General features: G+C 43.0%; 1 protein-coding gene across 3 annotated transcripts; it reads left to right on the plus strand.

Annotated features, from left to right (window-relative positions):
• The first annotated feature begins 1,843 nt into the window (after positions 1-1,843).
• Positions 1,844-5,015, plus strand: LOC147249010 (uncharacterized). Of its 3 annotated transcripts, XM_086179086.1 has the most exons (4): positions 1,844-2,261; positions 2,369-2,863; positions 3,059-4,532; positions 4,716-5,010. In XM_086179086.1, exons 1-3 carry the CDS (start codon positions 1,878-1,880, stop codon positions 4,427-4,429), a joined length of 2,250 nt encoding a protein of 749 aa, XP_086035212.1. In that variant the 5' UTR covers positions 1,844-1,877; the 3' UTR covers positions 4,430-4,532; positions 4,716-5,010. The 3 variants fall into 3 exon arrangements, with proteins under 3 accessions (XP_086035212.1, XP_086035209.1, XP_086035211.1); XM_086179083.1 differs by having other exon boundaries at positions 2,369-4,532; positions 4,716-5,012; XM_086179085.1 differs by having other exon boundaries at positions 2,369-5,015.
• The last annotated feature ends 12,453 nt before the right edge of the window (positions 5,016-17,468 follow it).

The following is a 17,468-nucleotide window of genomic DNA, read 5'->3' on the forward strand; positions in this document are numbered from 1 at the left end:
ATGCGAATGTGAATTTCGCATCGCGTCATTCACGCAAATACGCTAATTTGCTCTCCTGCCCAAGTAACAAGTATTTCCTGCAACGTTTCTTTCCGTCATTTCACCATGAATATTCACAGAACTGTTGCGTTGTACCTGCCGTGGAAGGCAGAAATACGTCGGAAAACTAAACGCCGTGGTATCTGGGTTATCAACACCATGTAGAGGCGAGCTCAGCTCGGTGAACTTCACCGCTCAGTGAACCGAGCTCCTCCAGGGGCTCCGTGTGGATAACCGCCGCTTCAAGCGGTATTTTTGGATGACGACTGGCCAGTTTGACAACCTGCCAGCTAGGATCGGTGACAGAATTTCACGAATGGACACCAATTTATTCAACTGGTTCTTGTCATTTTGATACGTAGTGTCATATAGCACCTGGTTTTCCACACATTGCCACAATCAGCTTGTCCGCCATCTTGTCAGTCACAGTCAGCAGACATTGGGACATCCTCGAAGCTGATTGGCTGTCTTGACGCGAATTTTTCGCCAAAGTTCAATATTTTCAACTTGCGCAAATGGCTAATATTTCGCCTCGTGAATTCGCAACCTCATTCGCACCTGCTCGACTGAAAATTCGCATCATTCGCGCATTTGCATAGACTTTGAATGGAAACTGTTCGTGCGAATTCGCGTTAGGTGTGAACCCACAGTAAAAAGTCAATAAATATTTTTGTTTGAATGAATTTATGCGTCGTTTGTCAGACATCCATCCCCACCTCAACAAAATCCCCGTCGTGGCCGGTAAAATCTCACAAAACTTGAGAGCCCCGAGTTATGTTTGTTTCTCCAAGCAGCGACTTGTCCGGGCAAACCATCCATGGTGCCGCCAGGGACGGATTCAAACGTTCGCTTCAAGTCATGGCACGTAACACAGACGCACGCCGAACACAAGTGAAGAGGCATATTTCATCATTTCATGATGTACCACTTGCATTCACGCTATCCACAGCAATAGCCGTATGGAAATAGCTACCTTCACTTCTGCAGCTCGACAGCAGCGGGAGCAACAGGAAGGTATCAGTCAGCTCTCTGTCCTGCTCGCTGAAAAAAACGCAGTCTGACAAATGCGCAATTTGGAGCACAGCACTCGTGACTTTGGGGGATATTTTCCCCTATTATTCCACGAACAATTGTTAATATTCGTGAAGAGGTCAAATTTACCCATAACTTTGTAATTCCTTGGCTGACTACAATAATCGAGTTAATTTTATACAGTTTGCATAGATTATATTTACCACTCTCATAAATCACTTCATTCACTGCAGGCACAGGGAAGATACGCAGACTACACTTGTTAAAGGTGTTAAAGAAAGTTATTGTCACATATTATTCACACATATAATTACACTGGGGACGGCTTGTTCAATGTCAGATTTATGTGTTCACATGTGGTCCAGCAACATTAAAGCTTGAGATAAACTGGTATGATGGTGTCACACAGTTGGGACAGGGAAAAATGAATGAGCCTGGATCTGCACTCCAGGGTCGAGGACGTCAGAGACCGAAGAGAAACTTTACTGGCGTTTATCAAAACCATCAGAGGACCAAGAGAGAGAAAAAGGGACAACCAAAAGTAAATCAGTTGCTGCTTAAACACCGTTATTTAAAACGCTGCATTACTTCACCAAAACGGTGAGACATCTGTGTCAGAATTTGCTGACTCATCACTGGCAGTGATTTGTCAGTGAAGAAAAATGACAGACGACATCACAGACTGACTTGGCAGGTGACAGCAAAACCTCTGATGTTGTGATGTCATGTATGAGACAACGGATCCAGAAATGCAGGATCAACAGTTCCTCACACAACTTTGAAGGCAACTGATTCAAAGTTTCAACATGTCCAAAGGCAGCAAGAAGAGAGGACCTGGAGGTCCCAATAAAGAATTACTTGATAGGCTGTTTCGTGTTTCAGGTTCAAAAGCCAACACTTCCACTCGACCTGAGAATGAGAATTCCACAAGGTCCACAAAACCTGAAAGCCACGTGAAACAGAAGGTCTTCAAAAGCCTTAAGAAACAGCCTCAGGAAGACAAGTCAGCCAGCGCTGACAAGCCAGGCCTCAAGGACAAGGCTCAAGGCCTGGGAGAACATGTGGGTCCATTAAGCCACACCCACCAGCAACCCACCCCTGACAGAGGGAAGAAAACCGAAGAGGTTTTTGCTGGACAACAGCAGACAATCAAGCCTCAGCTGAAGAATCTGACAGTGAAGCAGTGCCCGGTAAATACTGACCCATACACACACACACACACACACACACACACACACAAAGAATACAGTTCTTTTTATGTTATTACTGTTAACTTACATTATTTAATTCATTTCAGGATACTGCATTAAATGGCTTCCAGCTGAGCAGCAACAAGCCTGCTATGAAGGACAAGAACAAAGGATCTGAAAGTCTATCATCCTTAGATGAGTTTGTTCATAATTTGTTTAAGGATGATGAAAAAATAGCAGAACCAGGAAACGGAAAATGGAGTCAGGGTGGCTCAGAGAAGACCCTGACAAACGACAACCCCACAACTGGACCTGGTCAGTCCCCTGCAACCCCTGCAGGGACCCTTCCCCGCCGGAAGACTGTCAGATTTAAGATGGATGATGACAGTGTGTTCGGCCAAGACAAAGAACCAAGACCCAACACCTCCACTCGATCCCTCAACAAAAGAGACCGACTGGAAGAATTCCTTGCCAGCGATGCCAGAGAGTTCCTCCAGGAGACCTCCACACACACGGCCAAACAAACAAAGCCAGAGGTCTCCAGAGGACAAGTGAGAGAGGACGGAGAAGACAAGCTGAATCTGCCAGGGCAGCTGCGCCCGGTAATTCTGACCCATTTAAACCCCCATGTTAGCAGACAGACAAAGATACCTGGAGAAAAAGCAACATTCTATTTGTTCTCACTAACATCTCGTTTATTGAAGTGTACTTTAAGTGAAATATACTCGTTACAAATAATATTTATGCAGTCTGTTCAAGCAGTGAGTGTTTATTGTCCTTCTTTAACTTATTTTCAGAATACTGGACGAAGTGGCTTCCAGATGAGCCCCAACAAGCCTGCTACGAACAACCAGAAGGGATCTGAGAGTCTGACAGCTTCAGATGAGTTCATTCATAGTTTATTTAAGGATGAAGAAAAACTGCCAGGAAAATGGAGTCAGGGTGGCTCAGAGAAGACTCTGTCAAATGACAACCCTACAAGTGGACCTGGTCAGTCCCCTGCTACCCCTGCAGGGATCGTTCCCCGCCGGAAGACTGTCGGCCAAGACAAAGCACCAAGACACAACACCTCTACTCGATCTCGCAATACAAGACACCGGCTGGAAGAATTCCTTGCCAGCGATGCCGGAGAGTTCCTCCAGGAGACCTCCACACACACGGCCAAACAATCAAAGCCTCTTCCGTTCCTCAACAGCCACCAACAACCCAGCCCAACCAATCACGCCTCTCCTGCCACAGGAAAGAACGCCCAGGGAGCAGTTCCAGGACAAAGCTGTTTAAATCTGCAGCAGCTGTTAGAACAACAGCAGCTGATGCAGTCGAAGCTCACGGAACTGACTGAACAGCGACAAGTGGATCAGGCTCGTATCCTCCAGCTGGAGGAACTGGTAAAAGCTCTGCAACTGGAGCGAGACCAGAGCCAGACGTTGCTCCAGAGTGTCCAGCAGCAGCATAGAAAGGACGTAGAAGTCTTGGAAATGACACACAAGGCTAATGTGAAGTGTCTTGAGGAGTCGGCAGCCCAGAGCAACACACAACTGCGTGAGACCTGCAACGATGTCTCCGCCCAGTTGGAAAAAGTGAAAGCTCAGCTGTGTGAAAGTGAGCAGCAGCTTGGAGAAGTGACAGCAGAGTACAGGACAGTGATGCAAGACTGGGCAGAGGAGAAGAGGAAGCTGGCAGAAGACTGGAAGAACTTCCATGCCAAGGAAAAGGAAAGACGTCAGAAGGCTGAACAAGAGGCCAGCAGAGTGGCACAGGAACAAGAGGGACTGAGGCGTCGTGCTGAAGAGCTGAGAGAGAAGGAGATGGTTGTGGCACAGGAGAGAGAGACTCTGAAGCAACAGAGAGAGGAGCTGGACAGACAGAAAGAGAGCGTGACAAACATGGCCCTGGAGGTCATGAAAAAAGCCAAGGAGGGGGAGAAACTAAGCCAGGAGGCTGCTGAAATGTATCAGCACGGAGAAGCGCGGCTGAAGGAAGCCGAACGTGCTGAGGCAGCATCTGCGTTGAGGCTGGCACAAATCCAGGCTCGACAAGAGCAAGAGAGGATGAAGGTGAAACCCTCTGCTCACAGGAAACAGTTGCTCGACCTGAAGAAGGAGATCGAGCTTCTGAAAACTTCCAGCCATGTCCCAAGTCTCAGGAAACCCAGGACCCTGTTTTAGCTGTGAGAGCTTTGGCTCAACACCTGCAGCAGGCTCAAGGGTCCTGGTCTGGGAGGCAGCTCAGAGAGACGGACATGGAAAACCTCTTCACTAAAAGGACCAGGTAAGAGATTTTAGGGCTGGACCTGTGAAAGTTTGAATATGTCTGAATGAATAATCTACCTAATTTCCCCCTTTTGGACTGGACTGCTGAGATGTGTATGTGACAACCAGAACAGATCCAGTCTATTATCATTATTAGAAGATTGTCTTCATGAATTTCCATTGTATTTCATTTCTAAAAAAGGAAGCACCAGTGATGGAGGACTTTCACCAGGCCTTTGTGGAGCTGAGCCCAGCAGACACCTCTTCCTGGGGCTCACAGTCCAACCCAGGATACCAAAGATGAAAGGAGACAACACCTGGCCTGACCTGGCCACATATGAGGGGAACGAAGGGGAGGGGACAAAGTCAGGGCCCCATTTTCTTCATCTTTGACCAGAAGGACAACATGGAACTTTTCATTTGGTGTCCGATGTCCATTAATAGTTCAGTGTTTGTGAATGTATGTGAATTTTGTAAATAGTTATTTATAAAAAAAAAAACCCTGATATTCATCATTTTGTATTGGATTGTTTAATTATAAAGGAGTCATGATGTAATTCCTGTTTTCTACCTTCAAACATATGGAAGTGGGTTGTGTTTGTTGATCTGTGCCCCCCAACTGAGGACTCCATTGTCCTAGTGGGGGACTTCAATACTGACGTGGCCAATGACGGAGTGACCTGGAGAGGCATAATTAAGAGGAACATCAGGCCTGACCTAAACCAAGTGGTGTTAAGTTGTTGTACTTCTGTGCGAGTCACAGTTTGTTCAACACCATGTTCGAACACAAGGATCTCCATTGGTGTGTCCACTCTGGCCCTGGGGTGATTAGTTCACACTGATGGGGTTGATTGGTTGGCAGGTACCACGGTGGAACACTCTGGAGCAACGACTCTGGAGGTTTAACTAGGCTTGCCTGTATGATGAGTCAGAAATTAAGGAGAATTTCATCGAATTTAGATACAGCAAAGCTGCATAAATGTCAGATGGAAAAAAATTCTATGACGAAATGAAATTAGAATTTTGTTAAATTGAAATGTTGTAATTCACACTGTTAATAGCTCTCTGTTTTCTAATCATGAACAGGTAAGTGGTTCGGTAGGTTGTTTTTTCCAGCGCAAAAATGGGAATCTACAAATACTCGCTTTGTCCCCAGATCTTAAAATCTAATAGCTGTCTCCCAGTGTTAATGGAAACAAAAAAATGGCCCCCATAAAAACTGTCTAATTTTGCTAAAATATTTCTCCAATTGACCGACAAAGAGCAAAACAAGGGTCAGGGTGTTGGTTCAGCATTTCTAAGGTGGTCCAAGCAGGTTGAGAAGCCATGTTGATCACCATTTTTCTACTGGACAGCTAAGCTAACGTTCTCTAACTTCGCTAGCTAAAGTTAGAATCTTTAGCCTCTGACAGGTTTCTGATGCTATTGTTAGTGTGAAAACATTATGGAATATTTTCCAATGAGTAGGACCACATGAATTATCTCTAATTACTGCTATTCCAACTCTGACCCTATGTGGTTTGTTGTGTTGTAGAGTAGCAAATGTCAGCAAAACACCGACTGACTAGAATGTATAGATGTTGTCATTTGAATCCTCAAAAAAAGGTCAAACTAGGCAACTGGACTCGTGAAGACGTTTTGCCTCTCATCCAAGAAGCTTCTTCAGTTCTAAAATTCTGGTGGGAAGTATCAGGTATAAAACCACCCCAGGAGGAGTGGTGGCAATTGAGCCTTTAATTTCTGTTTTTAAAGATTTATTATGATGTTCCCCCATTTCAAAAAATAATGTATTTGTGAGGACTTGAGGGTCTACACACTGGTCAGAGAACTATAAGATATGGCAAAAATATCATGGCGAAGACATGGGGGGCGGGACATTCAGCATAGTATCGCGATATTTTACGTGACAACGCTGTGTCGATACAGGTAAGTATGGATCTTTTATCATTATTGTTAAAAAAACGTTTCAATGCTGGACATAACATCAATTATTCAGTCAACTACATGCTGCTGCTGTCTTCATATGGGAAGGGGGGGGGTTGAAGTCGAAGGGCGGAGGGGAGAAGAAAACATTCATGCCTTAAATTGTTGTGGAAAACGAAGGCTTCGGCTACATGCTAAAGACGCTAGAGCCCTGCTCTGTGACTCCGTCCCAGCGCGATGTCACCGTAGGCCGTGTGGCCATTTCCACAACACCAAAAAGGCGGACACTTTGCGGCATTTAGTGAGAAAAGAAAAATCGCAACATACAACTCTAGTGTACTACCCACTACAATATAATTTACAATACCACAGTGATTCTGAGGTACGCTGTTCATCACAAGACAATTTTATCTATCATATATCATGATGTATGTCTATGTGTAAGTGAAAGGTGAAAGGTCTTTGTTCACACTATTTGAATTTATTCAATACGTTCATCATTCAAAGTGCAGTGCCAGAACAGCAGAACATGTATGGTCTGAAATGTGCAAATAATAAATTTACATAAAAATAAATAAATGTTAAAAAAATACATTCCAGTTCTTAAATAAGTAAAAATCCTCAAGTGCACATGTTTTGAAAGCATATTTGGCATTAAATTGACATAAGAAATAAATTAATTAATGCAAAAAATACACATCCCAGGTCTAAACAACCATAAAGAACATTTGTTTTATGTAAACAACAAAAGACTGAGAAAAAACACCATGTAACAGGTGAATATCGACCTGAAAAATGTGTAAAAAATGTAACATATTTGTGTTTATGTATGTGTGAGTGCAGCAGTCCACCTGTATTTTAACTGATTTGTCCTCAGTATCCTGTTCTCAGTTTCCTGTTCTCAGTTTCCTGTTCTTCATTATGGCCTCAGCCCTCAGCAAAATCCACCTTCAGCTGCTGCAGCAGCTCAGGAGACAACAGCACCTTCAGGTTCATCATAGCCAAGCCTGCACTGCAACTAAAACCATAGCAAAAATACTGTTATCAACCTTCAAAAATCTGTATTGTTTTAAACCTAGTACATATTCATTTCATAAAGCCCATGCAGAAGTTCCTTTCTTAACTATAAAGCCCATGCATAGAATCAAAATGTTGCATTACAAGTGTTAAGTGTATATTTGTTTAATTAAATATAGTACACAAGTAACAAACAAAAGATGATAATTTTGTACTCACCAAATAATTGATCCTCTATCTGAAATACTTCTGGCCTTTTCTGGCAGCATCCAAGAGTTTTTTGTTTCCAAGGAACTTCTGGTACATGCTTGTGCAGGGAAAGGTGAAGTTGACACAAACTTGGAGCTCTGCTTTAACGCTGTCCACATCCAGACGATTCCTCTCGTTTCTCCATGCAGATGCCATCATTGAGAAGACTCGTTCTGTGTGTGCGTTGCTGCATGGGATGGAGAAAATGTAGGAGCTGACCTTCCTGAGATTCACAAGTGGTCCATCTGCTTTGGAAAACAGTTTCAGATACCGCTCCAGCACGTGTGCTGACGTCCACATCACAGCGACACATCAGATCGTCTTTGCTACTTTTGCTTATGAATGTAAGCTCCTTTGACCATTCCGCGTTGAATGAGGTCCGTCTTTTCGGCATGCTAACATTTAGAAACAAGACGACATAGCGGCTAACACATGGGAACAGGGGGCGGCTTGTTTACATTTTCAACCAATGAGAAATCAGGGAATTGAGTGACACCGCTTTTAGCCAATCATATTTTAAACCAATCACTGAAAGTCTTACATCATTGGATGATTTGCAGCGTTTCCTTCAAGTGCAACTCCAAAAAGGAGGACAAATAAGCGTCCGGCTTGAGGCTGCACAGGACGCCGGACAAGGCATTTAAATTCCGGACTGTCCGGCCTAAATCCGGACGTATGGCCACCCTATGTCACCGACACACCGCTTCCCAAACTGCACAGAGAAGTTAAGATTGAGGTTCAGGAGACTTCACGAACAGCACAAAGAGTTGCATGAACGTGTGATGCGTGGACGTCGCGGGCAGTTGATTCACACGTGACTGTAACCGCACATCTTATCACGGAGGATTGCAGAAACGAGCCGCACATAAAAGTCACACTGGCGCAAACATCGTAAACCTGCTTTCAAAAGCGGCACACAAGTGGGGGATTGCGGAAAAAACTTTGTAGTTGAGGCAGACAACGGGTCCAACATGATCGTTGTCATGCAGTCAGCAGGATACCTGCATGTGAAGTTCTTCGCTCACTCCTTCACCTTGGCCTCTCAAGGGGCGTCAAACCTGTCAGCCGCAGCCGGGCTTCCAGGGAGACTGCGTCGCAGCACTGGCTCTTCTCGACAGACGCACGGTGGCAAACCACTCTGGAGAGAATCAGAAAAAGAAGTGGGAAGTGCCTGTAGATGAGCTCAAGACTGATGGCAGCACGCGATGGAACAGAGCTGATGAAAGGCTCCAGCGGTTCCTCGACCAACAGCCCGTCACACGTGCAGCAGCCATCCCCCAATGTGAGGAACAACAGCACGGATCAATTTGCCCTGAATGACACGGACATTGGGAATGCCGGGCCTTGAAGTCCATGGAAGTGGCCGACCGTTCCTGTCCACAGAGGAAATCTGGTTGCTGAGGCTGGAACCCTTCAGGCAAACAAACGTTTAAAAAAATCCTTGAATGTTTTCCATCCTGGAAAAAAAAAACACCTCTCCTCTGTAGTCTAATAGTAATGAAGATTTAAGGAAATAGAAATGAACTGTCAATGTATTACGATGAGATAAAAGTACCACTGTCTAGCTCATTTATGTCTTCAAACTTGTTTGCTGCATATATTAAGATATGTATTGTGTGATTTACAGGAACAAAAGAGGCAGCAGACCATCAGAAACAAGAAGCCCAGGAACATCAGGAGGAACCTGATGGTCCCAGACCCTCTGCCATACCAGCCAAGATGAGGAAGGCATCCTGTAGACTTGCTTGGTCAGACTTATGGAGATGTTGGAGGAGCCACACTCAAAAATGATCTGCCATAGCTGTAGAGGAGGTGAAGAGACACCAGGGGGTCACACCGCTGGGGCGTGGAGGAGACCCACTGAACTGGTGGAAAGTAAAGGAGCACGTCTATCCTTTACTGGCCATGCTGGCAAAGGAAACCTCCATATCCGAGGTCCTAGCGTCCCAGCAGAAAGAGTCCTCTCAACTGCTGGAGACACTGGCACAGCACAAAGGAGCGCTCTGACATCAGGACATGTTGATCAGCTCCTCCTTCTGAGCAAGAATGCAGACGTTCGTTCAGTGGCCAAATGCCTTTGAACTTTGAGCTCCACGGCTGGCAGCAAACAGCAGCACAGTTTATTTACTGTATTTTAATGTAAAAGTGCATGTTTTATTTTATTTTTCAATTTAACAGTAATTTACAGCTGCTGAAGCAGCTTCTTTTTTTTTTTTTTGGTCAAGTTGCATTGTTGACAGTACTTGTGATCCTACAGACGCGGTCCGGCTCAGTCCAGTTCATCATTTGTCACAGCACAGAGGACCACTCTGACATCAGGTTACGTTGAGCAGGAATTCTGACAATCAGACATTCAGTGTCCTTGAACCTGGTCGGCCCCAAGGCCAGCAGCAAACAGCCTCACATTGTACTTTGAGAGGATGCCAATGTTTGATTTTATTTTTTGTCAATTTAACAGTGATTCACTTCACAAAATTCCCCATCTGGTGAAGGAGCTGCATTTTGTTTGGTTCAAGTTGTATTGTTCAAAATGCTTGTGATAGCTGATAATACGGCCCAGGCCTCCCACATTTGTATTCATTGAAGTTGGACTGTAAAAACACTGTCAAGTCAGCTAAATAAAATGATGAAGTTCAATTTGTTCATCTCACTTCAATTTCTTTTACATTATAAAACAGATGAATTCAGATAGTTTTCCTTTAGATATAATTTCAAGTTGAAAAAGGGTAATAAATCACATCATGCTGCAAGATATCGTATCACAATACTCTCATCGCAAAATATTGAAAATGGCAGTAATGTAGTGGCTTGGGTATCGTGGTGTTGTATCAAGGACCTCTGGTGATTCCCACCTCTAACAAGTCAGTGTAGAAAGGTGCATAAACTAATTGGTACCTCAACCTGAATAAAACTTTGAAATAATGCGAGTTCTGACATTTAGTTTTTAAAGTTTGATCATGATTGCCCCTCAATAATAAATGGGTTCTATTATAAATTAATTGGTAATTCATCTCAACCTGAACAAAAGTTTGAAATGTTTAAAATATGATTGTATATCCTAGGACCTGGTCGGTCATCGAATCGGTGTCAGTTCAGTCTGTCAGGTCGGTTGCCTGCAGGGATGTGTAAAGTCCAGCAGGTGTCAGTATTCAGTAACACAGTTTCAACACAGTGCGTCAATGTGTCGAACCGCTTCATGACGCCTCATCGACCCATCACTACGTGGAGGGAGACACCATGAGACTGAGACCGCTGACAGCAACAACGATCCAACACAGACAAACAGAAACAGAGGTTAAATAGGTTGGAGGAAAGGAGACACAGGTGGTGCAATCAACACAGGTGAAACAGGTGAGGTCATCACAGGGAGGAGCACAGGAGGACAGGACACGACCACGGAGTACAACAGGAACAGGAGACAGGGGTCGTGACAGCTGTGGTTGTTTCCTCTGTTACTGCTGTAAAAGGGAGGTGTCCTTTGTTCTTTGGCAGCCTTTCACTCACAAGTTAAAGAGCCAAGAAGTTCTGATGAAACTTTCCAACTTCTGTTTCCTCATTCAGTCGTGAATTTCATGTTTTAACCTGATAACTGTTAGATTGTCATGATGATGAAGAAAATGTCACATGGTGGAGGATGACATGGACACTCTGTATTCCATGATAAACAGTTGTGGTGAGCAGCTGATGGGTCGACTGTCCAAGGCGACTCAGGTTCACCAGCTGGACTTTAAAATATTAGATGTTATGTAGAGATTTAAAAGCTAAATCAGTTGGTGCTTCAACTGTGACGGTCCAGTAGAAGTGGTAGAGGAGTGTCAGGGAGCAGAAATGATGCTGGACATATGTTTGATAGAGGTTTTTATCATTTATTATTGTTATTATCTATTTTTACCAAGTGTGGAAATGATTGTGTGGAGAGTCCTCAGAAGAATGGGAGCGCCTCTGCTCTTTGAAAGACGAACATCTGGTTGTATTTCCACAGAATTCAGAACTTTTATCTGACCACCGAAATAATTGACTACATTTCACCAAGGAAAAATGTAGTTTCCAGATGTCTGATCACGCCGTCGCTTTAGGGAAGCGATTCTATTGGTGCTAAATTCATTGTCATGTTCCATCCTAACAGTGGACCGTGTTGTGGACCTTCGTCCCTCCCAAAGTGATCCTTTTATTGACAGAGCAACAGGCATCCTTGGAACAACTTTGGACTCTACTTCCCCATTAAAAAAGAAGACTATGAATCCAAGGAAACAAGCACCTTGGAACAATTCTGAAACCACGCAGCTTAAAATAAAAAAACCTCAAAAACTAGAGAGGATATGGCGCTCCTCCGAACTCCGTAGACGCTGGGATAGGCTCCAGCCCCCCGCAACTCTGAACCCAAACAGACTCAGGGACAGCTTCTTCCCCAAAGCTGTCACCATGCTGACCTCCAGTTTGCTCTGATGTAAACTGCACTGACCACTGCACCACCTGACATCAGCTACCGCTATCATTTAATGCTCTCTCAGTCGCCCTTTTGGACTCAAATCTGTGCTCATAATGTTCTGTTTTTCTGTTTGTGTCTTTTACTGTGTTTTTATATTTATACTGTACAGTATTTTATATTGTGCCAATTATGTGTACAGCTTAATGGAGATGCTCATCAAATCTCATTGTCCTGTTTATAATGACAATAAAGGGTTTCTACTCTGTTCTGTCTGCTCTACTTGTCAGAGTCTTGAGAGAACTTTTGCTGTGATTTGACGCGACACAGACAAAACTGACTTGACTGTTTAAAGATCCTGTGACACAATTTGCCCAATATCTTTGGCGTGCGTGTGAGATTTGAGAGACGAGTCAGCTTCCTTTCATACTGACGAGAGTTATCTAGTGGGTGTAAGGATGCGTCCCTCCTGCTATGATGGAGGTCAAAGAAAAAACTGGAAAACACTTGTGTAGTGATCTACAATTCCTTTTTTTTCAACCTTTTTTAGGTTAATTACAGTTAAACTGTACTTTGATAGAGTTGTAGTGTACAACGCAGCCCTCTTGTGGCTAAAAAGGGCAATTACATTTGTAAAGTTGGGAGGGGGGTTTAAATATGATATCCAAAATCGGTAGAACCAGGGGTGAAAGTGAGCCGGAACGCAGTTCCGGTAAAATATTCACGGCCGGAACGGAGTTCCATTAAAAAAAGGAGGAGAAGGGAGCTGTAAAATCCCATATTAAAAAAAGAAAACAACGTCTGAAGGCGGTTTCACTCTGTACGCGGCAGACGCGGCGCGCTGCCCGGGGTGGGGCGCAAGCACGCGCAGCGCTATCAAGTTGCTGGGCTTGGTTTGCGCTCATGTGACGTCACAGCGCGCCCACATTCACAGTGAATGGACTTCCCCCGCGCAGCCTGCGTCTTTCGCGTTCAGCTTGAAACCGCCTTGACACGGAGTCGTGCCCATGAGCGCATCTCCACATGCGAGGCGTTTCTGGTTGGCTGACAGACGGACACGTGGGTCACGTTACCAGCATTGTTAGTTTTGATTGGTTAAAACCACACGCGTTCTGCTTTCACGGAACGAAAAAAAGAGAAAGAAAACAAAACAGAGGGCAAAATCAAAGACCTACTGTAGGCTGCTGGCGACCTGCTTTGGCTCAATGCAACGTAGAATAAGTGACATGTTTAAGCGAAAATGTGACAGAGTTGAAGAAGCAAGAGAAAAAGTTAGCAAAATTAGACCCACGGACTGTGGCGGTGGGTCAGGGGTGACACAGGGTGGCACCCGCCCCCCCCTATAATATTATTGGCCACCCCGTGTGCTACCCCATTTCCATTGGCTCTCGTTGTCGTCAATCATCCTCTGTAGCGCTCCAAGTGGTGTTGCCAAATCTACTTTATTTAAGCGGCTCTGCGCTCATGTTGTCGATTGGGCAGGTTTTCGTACCTGGTTGCAGGTTTCTCTCTCTTAATCTGGCAACACCGTTTCATTTTCTCAGAGCAGAACCATCAAGTAGAAGCGATGTTGAGGGGGAAGAAAACAGCTGTGGTTGTCACGGAGAGTTGTCCCCATTCTCCATACAAGTCCATGTAGAAGAGCCGCCATAAGCGACCCCATGAAATGAACGGAGTTGTCATACACTACAACTCTGTTCATTTCACTCTCTCAACAGAGAAGAAGGTACAGTAAGGTCACTACGTTAGTTTTCAAAATCAAAACCTTGTTAACTCATGACTCAATGAGTTAACAAGGTTTTGATTGTCAACTTATGACTCATTGAGTTATAAGTTAACAAGGTTTTGATTCTGAAAACTAACGTAGTGACCTTACTGTACCAATTCATTCAGTGTCTGTTTTTACCAGTAGCAGTAGCCTAGCCAAGCAGCCACTATTAGTATTTTCTTGGCCAGGTGACTGGTCCCTCTGACACTCTGTCTTGGGGCCACAATGAAAAGAAAACAAGGAGACATTATAAGTTTTTTCAAGAGGAGGGGGACTGAGACGCCACAGCTTGAAAACGGGGACAGCACCGATGGACCTCCAGGTGAAAATGACGTGAAATCTTGTAATACTTACCCCATATTACTCTTTGTTATTCTGAATTATTTTACTGTTAAATTACTTACTTTTAATTACTAAATAAAACTGATGTGTGCACTGTATTCTTTTTAATTGCATGCCTTTGTTTAACATCTGCACTTTATACAGTAGTGCAAGTGTAGAAAATACAACTTAAATATCAATTTAATAAAATAGTAGGACTGTTTGTCAATCAATACTTCCAGATGCACCAAGGGAGAGACCATCCGGATCAGGTGTGGAAGAAAACACCAATAAGGAGTCGGACCAACCTCGCTCAGGTGAACTTACAGGCATGGAAAAAATGTTTTAAAATGTAGTTTGTTTTGCGAATTTTCTGACTTTTAATTACAAAATTAAATTAAACTGATGGCATTGTAGTATATTTCATAGTATGCCTTTGATAATCTACATGTTATGCCTTAAGAAGTATAAATGAAATAAAAATCTAGCTAATTAATTTAATAAAATAGTCGTACTGTATGTCAATCAATACGTCCAGGTGCACCAAGGGAGAGACCATCCGGATCAGTATAACTGTGCCAAAATGTAGTTTACTGTGCATTTCAGGGGTACTGAGGGGTTTAAACCCCCCCCAAAAATTTTTGGCAGCACCGCGTCCGGAAAGGTGAGGCTGGCCACCCCAGAGTAAGTGTTGGTACCCCCTGCCCCGCCCCCCCCCCCGAAAAACTCTGGATCCGCCCCTGCCCATGGAAGATTCAGACTCAGAGCCACTCATTGATGAGAGTGAGTTCCAGGGAGAGACTGTCTCTGAGGAGTCTGCCAGTGAGAGCCTGCAAGAAGAATGAATCATTGAGTGATACTGATGATCTGTTTTTGCATGTCTGCCTGTTCCCTGTTGTTAGCACTGCAGTGGGCAGTTACTGTAAAAAGCAGTTGTCAGAGCATTTCCAGGGGTCGCGCGGGAAGGGTGGGGCTATGGGGGCCCAAGAGGCCCCTAGGGGACGTAACAATATATAAAGAGAGAGAGAGTGTGAAAGACAGAGAAAGAGATTTTTTAGCAATTTGGAGTTCATTATTCTATTCAAGATTATTTATTTCTTATTGCACTGCTTTTTTTAGAATAAGCAATCACCGTAATTGGATGAATGAGAGCCATCGCAGAGGCAGAGAGTTTAGAATCAATAAATTCAATATTTTGAATTCATTCAAAAAACCTAGACACTAGGACATGTATTTCAAAATCCTTTTAATACCACTGTTAGTGACGTAGAGTTCATTCTCCAAAACATTTGTTTACACATAAGAATAACTTATAAGTGAACGTAAAATTATAGTGAAATTTTATGCTTTATTGGAAGATTATTGGGAAGACTATTTTCCTCAACTTTTCCAGGACTGGAGATTCTCATTCTCAACTTTCCACTTGAGGAAAGATCATTAAGAAAATATAAAACCATCTCAAATCCCAAGCCTACGGTCTGAAATTAAATGTGGCTTTGAGAAAAATTCTTTTGGATTATTAATAATTTACTGTAATATCCATTTATTGACTACTGACCAACAAGGCTTCAGATAAATTTAAGTAAAAATTAATGTTCACTTTGATGTGAAACGGATGTTGCAGTGAATGACCCAGTCACTGGCAAAGGTATCAAAAAGACTTTTTCATAAATCATTTTCTGTTACCTGGATTTTTTAAAATAAATTTTAATTTTTAATTTATTAATGCTATTATTAATTAATGGTCCTCCTTCATTAATTAACTTTACTAAGTTATTCTATGACATGCAGTGTGATAAGGAATAGAAAATATTGAATAATTAACTCTAAATCACTAAAAAATATACTTAAAAATTCACCTACAAAACTTATAAATTTTAACTTTGATTTCATGTTCACGTATAAGTTATTTTTATGTGTGAACAGATGTTTTGGAGAATGAACTCTACGTCACTGACAGAGGTATTAAAAGGATTTTGAAAGACATGTCCTAGTGTCTAGATATTAAAATTAATGCAGAATATTTAATTTATTAAATCTACACTCTTTGCTTCTGCAATGGCTCTCATTCATCCATTTACTGTGCTTTGTTATTCTATAAAAAGCAGTGCAATGAGGAATAAATGATATTGAATAATTAACTAGAAATTCCTTTAAAAAAACTCTATAAAATATTTATTTATATATTTTTTGTTTGTGTAAACTTCTGACTTGGGGAAAAACAGAATTTTCATTTAATTTCCAGATTCATATTTGTTCAAATGTATACTTCCTGCCATATTTCTGGCCCCGCCCCCTGGAGGTAAGCCCCGCCCAAACCACCGGATGCTGCCGGGGATTCTTGATACCTATTGGCTATGACATCAGTTGTTTGTTTATGAACTCAGCTGCTATATATAAGCTCGGGAAGTGTCCTACTTCTTTGCTACAACCTTGGTTGAACACGATTGAGAGAGACAGAGACATTCTTTGCTATTTCTTCCTCTCTTCAGCACCAAACCCTTTCTGAACAAGGTAAGTGGCTAACAAATTGAGAAGCTTGTGCAAATCTTGGATCTCATCCAGTGTGTAGAGCTCCCTAAATGTTTGTGTGAAGAATTATTAGCATAATGAAGCCATTCAAAGTATTTTTGGAGAGAAATATATATTTATTGTCTCTCCTACCAGCAAACAAGGAGACATATACCCAGAGACACCTGCTAAAGTCTATTAGCTGTCGGTTAGCTTAGCACTGTGAATGCCAGTAGTGAGTGTTGTCGCGCCTTCAACAACTGTCGAAAAACAGCTTCTTCTTCAACGATTTTTTCTTGCATTTATTAGGATTCCATTTTAGCGTCGTGTTCATGCAATTTTATAATCAGACACAATGAGAGCTATTTTACTGTGTGATTGACCGAGCACCTTCAAACTAAAACAGCGCCCAGTAAAGCAAAACTTTTATCCACTTCAAGAGGCTGAAAAGATTTAAGAAATGTATGTATTCGAACTCTTATACAACAACAGAGGCACCGACTGGTTTTGGAACTTCACATCAACCATTGTGCTAACTCCAGCGCTAACGCTAACCTGCGCGAAGCTAACTAGCTAGCCTCTGCAGTTCCAGCTTCCTAAAGCGCGCATGGAGGGAGAAGCGCTTCTCTCTCGTTGGCTGGCAGCGGGAGGACAGATGTGAACTTCTGTAGAGTTAAATAATGGACAACACTGCTTGACTTCGTCTATCAACGGAGTCAATAACAGAGAGGAATGTATGT

This window comes from Aulostomus chinensis, chromosome 15 (assembly GCF_037954235.1).
Source record: "Aulostomus chinensis isolate RoL2024-O1b breed Wild chromosome 15, RoL_Achi_v1.0, whole genome shotgun sequence".
Taxonomy (NCBI): domain Eukaryota; kingdom Metazoa; phylum Chordata; class Actinopteri; order Syngnathiformes; family Aulostomidae; genus Aulostomus; species Aulostomus chinensis.

Coding starts and splice junctions, on each gene's coding strand:
- LOC147249010 (XM_086179085.1), top strand. CDS start 1,878: ATGTCCAAAGGCAGCAAGAAGAGAGGACCTGGAGGTCCCAATAAAGAA. Junction 2,262..2,368: donor TGACAGTGAAGCAGTGCCCG/GTAAATACTGAC, acceptor AATTCATTTCAG/GATACTGCATTAAATGGCTT.